The sequence below is a fragment of the Macrobrachium nipponense genome, chromosome 45, assembly GCF_015104395.2.
Source record: "Macrobrachium nipponense isolate FS-2020 chromosome 45, ASM1510439v2, whole genome shotgun sequence".
Lineage (NCBI taxonomy): Eukaryota > Metazoa > Arthropoda > Malacostraca > Decapoda > Palaemonidae > Macrobrachium > Macrobrachium nipponense.
In genome coordinates, this window is record NC_061105.1 from 41,017,936 (window position 1) to 41,024,333 (window position 6,398).

General features: G+C 37.5%; 2 protein-coding genes across 2 annotated transcripts in view; both read left to right on the forward strand.

Moving 5' to 3' along the window:
- The window catches only part of LOC135214224 (nephrin-like), a 6,480-nt gene extending 1,707 nt beyond the window's left edge, over positions 1 to 4,773 (forward strand). Inside the window, exons 2-8 of the mRNA XM_064248286.1 lie at positions 1,629 to 1,774; positions 1,879 to 2,066; positions 2,497 to 2,604; positions 2,829 to 2,942; positions 3,508 to 3,652; positions 4,117 to 4,362; positions 4,745 to 4,773. Coding sequence (XP_064104356.1) covers positions 1,629 to 1,774; positions 1,879 to 2,066; positions 2,497 to 2,604; positions 2,829 to 2,942; positions 3,508 to 3,652; positions 4,117 to 4,362; positions 4,745 to 4,773 — 976 coding nt within the window. The remainder of the gene's footprint in view (positions 1 to 1,628; positions 1,775 to 1,878; positions 2,067 to 2,496; positions 2,605 to 2,828; positions 2,943 to 3,507; positions 3,653 to 4,116; positions 4,363 to 4,744) is intronic.
- Positions 4,774 to 4,781: 8 nt separating this feature from the next.
- Positions 4,782 to 5,569, forward strand: LOC135214225 (uncharacterized). Its single transcript, XM_064248287.1, has 2 exons — positions 4,782 to 4,873; positions 5,162 to 5,569. Exons 1-2 carry the CDS (start codon positions 4,802 to 4,804, stop codon positions 5,567 to 5,569), a joined length of 480 nt encoding a protein of 159 aa, XP_064104357.1. The 5' UTR covers positions 4,782 to 4,801.
- The last annotated feature ends 829 nt before the right edge of the window (positions 5,570 to 6,398 follow it).

Consider the following 6,398-nt stretch of genomic DNA (forward strand, 5'->3'; position numbering starts at 1 on the left):
ATCCTCTACTTTATTTGCCCTCGTATCCAGTTGCTCTTTTTTCTGTCTTCCTGTCCTTCTCGTATCCATTGTTTTGCTCTTTTTCTGTCTTCTTGTTCGTCATTATTATTTTAATATATATAATATATATATTATAATATATATAATTAATTAATATATTATAATAATAATGATAACTTTGAATCCAAAGTATATAAAACGTGATGGTTATGTATAAATAAAGGGGTTGCCACGAAGGAAAAATGGAGCCGTGATAGCCGAACACTTCATTTTTCCTTCGTTGGCAAAAAAAACTTTATATATATATCTATATAATAATATTTATTATATATAATATAATTATATGTATATATAATATATATATTATATATATATATATATATATATATATATATGTATAATATATATTAATAATTATATTATATAATATATATATATATATATATATATATAATTATATATTTTTTTATATATATATTATTATATATATATATATATATTTAATTATAATATTATATATATATATGAATGTGTGTTTTGGTTACCGCTTTCGTTCATTTTCACTGATTTTCTCATGTGATGTTTAAAATGTACCGCTATTGAAGAAGAAATTTGTAGGCTTGTGAGTCGATGATTCATGATTTATACATAAGCAACATCTTAGAAAATTTTTATATCAATTTCTGGAAAAATAGTATTTGATTTCATGGAATACAACGTCCTGGATGTTTCCAAGCCAATAGTGCTCGTCTGTCTCTTTTAAAGTAGCCCAGCCATGCAAATATAATTATTTTCCGTATAAGTCTTATGATTATAGATACTAAGCACCATCTTCTATTTATGGTTAGAATGTGGTCTCCAAACCACCATTATCTTTGAGTAACTATCAATCATTTAACAAATTCTTCATTTTTATTTTGCTTGGAAATAACGAAACAGTTTCCAGTTACTTCATCTTTTTGTAGGAATGAAAGGAGATCCGCCAAAATCCGTTCCAATCTGCTTTTAAAACCACTTAATACCCTCACGTACATTTCCCTCAGTCGACTACCTATTCCTCCAATTTCTTGAGCTTTGAAGAGACTTTAACCTATACACCCGTTTTCTTTTGTTTAGAAAAGCTTACATCTATTTCTCCGTGTTCTTTTGCTCTGAAAGGACTTTAATCCATTCGTTCGTTTCCCTTATCATTGAGATGTTAATCTATTCTTCTGTTTTCTTTTGCTTTGAAATGTTTAATTCTATTCCTCCGTTTTCTTTTGCTTGGAAGAGACTTTAATCGGTTCCTCCGTTTTCTTTTGCTTTGAAGAGACTTGAATCTATTCATCCGTTTTCTTTTGCTTGGAAGAGACTTTAATCTTTTCTTCCGTTTTCTTTTTCTTGGAAGAGACTTTAATCTATTCCTTTGTTTTATTTTTATTTATTTTTTTTTTTTGCTCTAAAATGTCTAAATCTATTCCTCTGTTTTCTTTTGCTTTGACATTTTAAAATCTATTCCTCCATTTTCTTTTTCTTTGAAGATACTTGGAATCAATTCTTCCGCTTCCTTTAGGTTTGGAAAGACTTTGATCTACCCTCCAACTTTGAAAAGATTGTAATCGTATCTCCATCTCCCTCCATAATTAAAGTGTTCGCGAGGTGTTATCTTGGGGGATAAGTGAGGCTCGACTCCTGATCGACTTCGTCACCAGAGCTGACACTGGCTTCTACAGGTGCCTGGCTACCAACGTCGTGGGGACTTCCAAACCAGTGAAAACAGCTGTCGTCGTCACTCGTGAGTTTAAATACACGCGTTTTGAATATTACACAACGCTTCTAATACGCTTTAACCAAGAGTTTCTCTCACTGAAATCTATCTCACTTGTACTGTGCACCCAGAGGCACCAGATCCGTTGGAAGAGGAACCCTTCAGGGACGACCTCCCGAACAGACCATGGGCCAAGTTGGGCGGGACGGGGCGCCTCGAGTGTTTCGTAAAAGCGGCGCCGGCGCCCAATTTTCGCTGGACCATCAATGAAGATCGAGTCTTGTTTAATAGTCGTAAATACTTCGTGAGGGGGCCACATGTAAGAGAAGTCATCATCATTAATCACTGCGGTATCAATAATAATAATAATAACAACAACAATAATAATAATAATATCTGGTATTACTTTGCTTTCATATTTCACCCACTGGCTTTAATTATTATATCAAAATAACTCCCATTCGTGATATTAATTTTAAATTTATTTAAAGTTGACAATTCATAATGTAAGATACAAACTGTTAAATTCGAGGAAATCTCAAAGTCTCCAGAAATGTTTGCTATACAGAGCTTTGTCCTGTCAATGTATGACTTTGTACCAAATTTCTACATGGAAAAGAAATAATCTCCAACATTACTTTTCATTTTAAATATCTTGTTCATTGATATTTGCCACAAACGTAGTAAAAGCCACATAAAATGTAAATAAAAAAAAAATTTCATTCACGCACTTTCTTTTCAGCTAATAGATGGACTACACGACGTATACGTGTACTGCATCGAATTACATGGGAACTTTGACCTCCAACCACACGCTCGGCCCTGCCATTCCACCCCTCCAGGCATATAACCTCAGCGTGAGTACTCCAGGATTTTAAGGCTAAGCTCTAGATTATGATGAATAACTCCTTGTCAGAGAGAAAGGAATTGACGAAGGCCTCAGTTTTCATCAAGTATGTCTACCAAGTATTCAAACGAAAATCACTTCATCAAGGCCAGGAAATTCTCTTTCAATTCCTTAGATTAGCTTCTACGAATGACGAATTCAGGTGTTAATTACCTCTGACACGTTCTCCAACAGGTCGTTAGCGTCATGGGTACCACTGCTTTACTCACCTGGATTCCACCGAGTCAAGGAACCACGCCCTCAGGATATACACTTAGATATCGGCCGCTACACGATGAGGAATATCTAGTAAGTTACTCTTTTAATGTCGAATCTACTTCCCCTTGCCAATATTTTACGGCCCAAAGGGAATTATAAATGAGGTATCTCGTGTCAGGCGCAAGGTATTGTGAAGTCGATACTGGGGGAGAATTTGTTCATCTAATATATGAGAGTATAAAAATTGCCTCTCTCTCTCTCTCTCTCTTCTCTCTCTCTCTCTCTCTCTCTCTCTCTCTCTCTCTCTCTCTCTTCTCTCATCTCTATAATATACTCTAAATATATTATTATAATATATATATATATATAATATATATATATATTATATATATATATATATATATAATCATATATATATTATAATTATCTATTATATATATATATAATTAATTCAACACACAATCCCATTCGAAACAGAAATAAATTTCAGACTCACACTAGAAGCAAACCCAGGTCTTTCAATTAAAAGACAAGTCCGCTGCAAACCAAGCCACATACTCACATATATATATATACACATGTATATCCACACATACATGTGTGTATGTGCGCATGGTTGTATACCTGTCTCATCTACAAACTTAAATCTTTTCAGCGTCAGAATGTAGAAGGCCGCGGAACTACGACGGTGCAGATCCAAGGACTGTCCCCCGGAGCCACGTACGAATTTGCTATCCGGACTTACAACAGCCAGGGTACTTCGGACTTCACGTCCCCTACGACAAAAGTCTCCATACCGGGTAACGCGAATTCTCACATCCTATTTTCGCTAAAGTCACTCGGCTAAGTCTAAATGGAACGTCTGTAATCGATAGGTATAATGGCACTTGTGCAACCGAAAATAATGATTTCACTATGTTTATTCTTGGTCATAGTAAACATTTGTAAAGACAGTTGCTAGTGACCTGAACGTTCAGTGTAAAATTACCTACAACAAAAATGTGATAATAATGAGCCCCAGTAACTAAAAACTAATTATGATTTGAATTGAAGAGGTGAGCTAAAAATAAAAATGAAATATGACAAACAGAACATGGAGTTAAATAGTGCTTCTTCTAATATACGATATAGAAACCGGAAATAATTTTTATTTACTCGTACTATGAAATTCTGTTTACCTCCAAAGTACATATCGCCCTTAACAGACAAAATCAGCATTTTTATATAACTGAATTTCTCATGACACACCCGATTTCTCGCTCAGGCGTGGTGGAAGAAGCAGCAAGTAGCAGCAGGCAACCTCGCATGCCCCGTCTGACCCTTCTGCTAATGTCCCTGACTGGGGCAGCCCTTTTGGTCCTAAACATATCCATCATTATCTGCTTCATCAGACGCTTCGCCACGAGCAGGAATACTCCAGGTACTGTTTTGGGGACCTTCACTTTTCATGAAATGAATACCCCAGGTACTGCTTTACCGTCATTCACTTGGCATGACATGAATACCCCTGGTACTGCTTTTGGGCCCTTCACTTTTCATGGAATGAATACCCCAGGTATTATTGTGTTTGGGTCCTTCAGTTTTCATAAAATGAATACCCCAGGTACTGTTTTTGGCCCTTTTACTTTTTCACATAATGAATACCCCGCCCCAAGAACTGCTTTTGGGTCTTTCCTTTTTCATAAAATGGAATACCCCAGGTAACTGCATTTGGGTCATCCACTTTCATAAATGAGTAGACCAGGTTCTGCTTTTAGGTTCTCCACTATTTATAAAATTAATACCTCAGGTACTGCTTCGGGTCTTTCGTGTTACTTAAAATGAAAATAGTAATGATGAATAATATGGAATGAAGTAATAAATTTTACAATTTTGTGTTCTTCTCTAAACAGCTTCTTCTATAAAACTGCGATGTTTCTGAGACGCACACACCAGCCTCAACTCCCGCGATGACCACAGATGACGACGAAGAGATGAAATCAGGTGGCCCTGAAAGTGTTACCACTGCAGCCCAATACCAGGTATGGTGATAATGAAACTGTTCTTGATCCTTGAAGTACTGGAATGACATACCTAAGCATTCTGTCTATTACCATTTTGCATTTTCCAGGGTGAAAATGATCTCAGGGATATCTATATTATTCCCCCATTTCCAATAAATAGATTGTGAATTATTTTCATTTTTTCTTAGATATCTTTGCCTATCTGTCAGAATGTTGAAAACCATTTCTGTAACACAAGAAAAAAAATGGGCAATATCTTGATGATTTTAATATTTTTCATTCAGTGGATTCTTTTCTTGCCTTCAGATAACTCGGCAATCTTCAGACGTAAAAGATGATGGAGGTAGTCCACGAATAACAAATATAATCCATCACTACAGCACAGATATCACAGAGACTTCAAAACCAAAAGACAAGCTCCTGCTAAACATTCTCCCTTCTGCCGAGTTTATCACCATCGACAGTCCAACTAACAACAGCAAAAGTGCCTTAATGAATGGTGGTCTAAACATTCGGAGTCCAGTATCTTCAAACACAGAGCCTGAACAAGTAAAGTACTTCGGCCCAGATAGTACACACCAGTTAGATGACAACATATCAAACCAGATGAGAGTAGAGGCCCAAGACATTCCAGATGTGTGTCCCAAAAACTCAGGGTCAAGTCATTCATTTATTCGTCAGCAGAGCCAGGAAGGTCCTTGCCAGGAGGAATGACAGAGTTTCCCTGACGTCACACCAAAGCAACACTTCCTATGTTAAATCTTCCCGATCAGGTGCATGGCATTGCAAGACATACATCAGTAAACCTACGTCGTCAAGATAGTACAAGTCCCACCCCAGTGGGGTCTTGCGAGGGCAAGCAACATGAGTCCTATCCCAGTGGGCTTCATCATCATGGATAGCATAAATCTTTCCACCAAAAAAGGCTTGCACCACAAAGATCGAATGAGTCCTACCCTGAAAAGCTTTCAAAGGCAAGACAGCCTCAGTCCAACCCCCTCTTTGCCTCATATTCTTCCAGCTTCAAATAAGCCACATGTTCCATCTCTGTCGACATTCTGTCCGAATAAAACACCTCAATATGGTATGCATCAGAGACAGCCACACACTAAGCAACATCAGCACCCTGGACCTCAAGGATGCTTACACCACCATGGGCATCGTAATGGCTTTGAAAAGCAGCAACAGGATCGCAATCACCAAACACACCTAGAATATCGCCAAAGGCTGCCAGTACAAGAGACAGAAAGAGGGATTACACAATACTGCAATACAGATTCTACAGAACTCCACCAAGCAGGTCCTTACTCCCACCAGCCATCGCACCCTCGACAACACTCAGAGCCTCAGGGACACCTAGGGCATCAACAAACCCCATCAAATCAAATGCATCATCGCGGGTATCAAGGTAGAGCTTGTCTGCAGCAGAATCTCCACAGTGTACCTCATCAAAACCCGCCGTACAGATACCCGTCCCCCGAGTACAATTTACCAGACCAGCACTCGTCACCTCATTATCATCACTCCGTAGAAGAGCCACGTT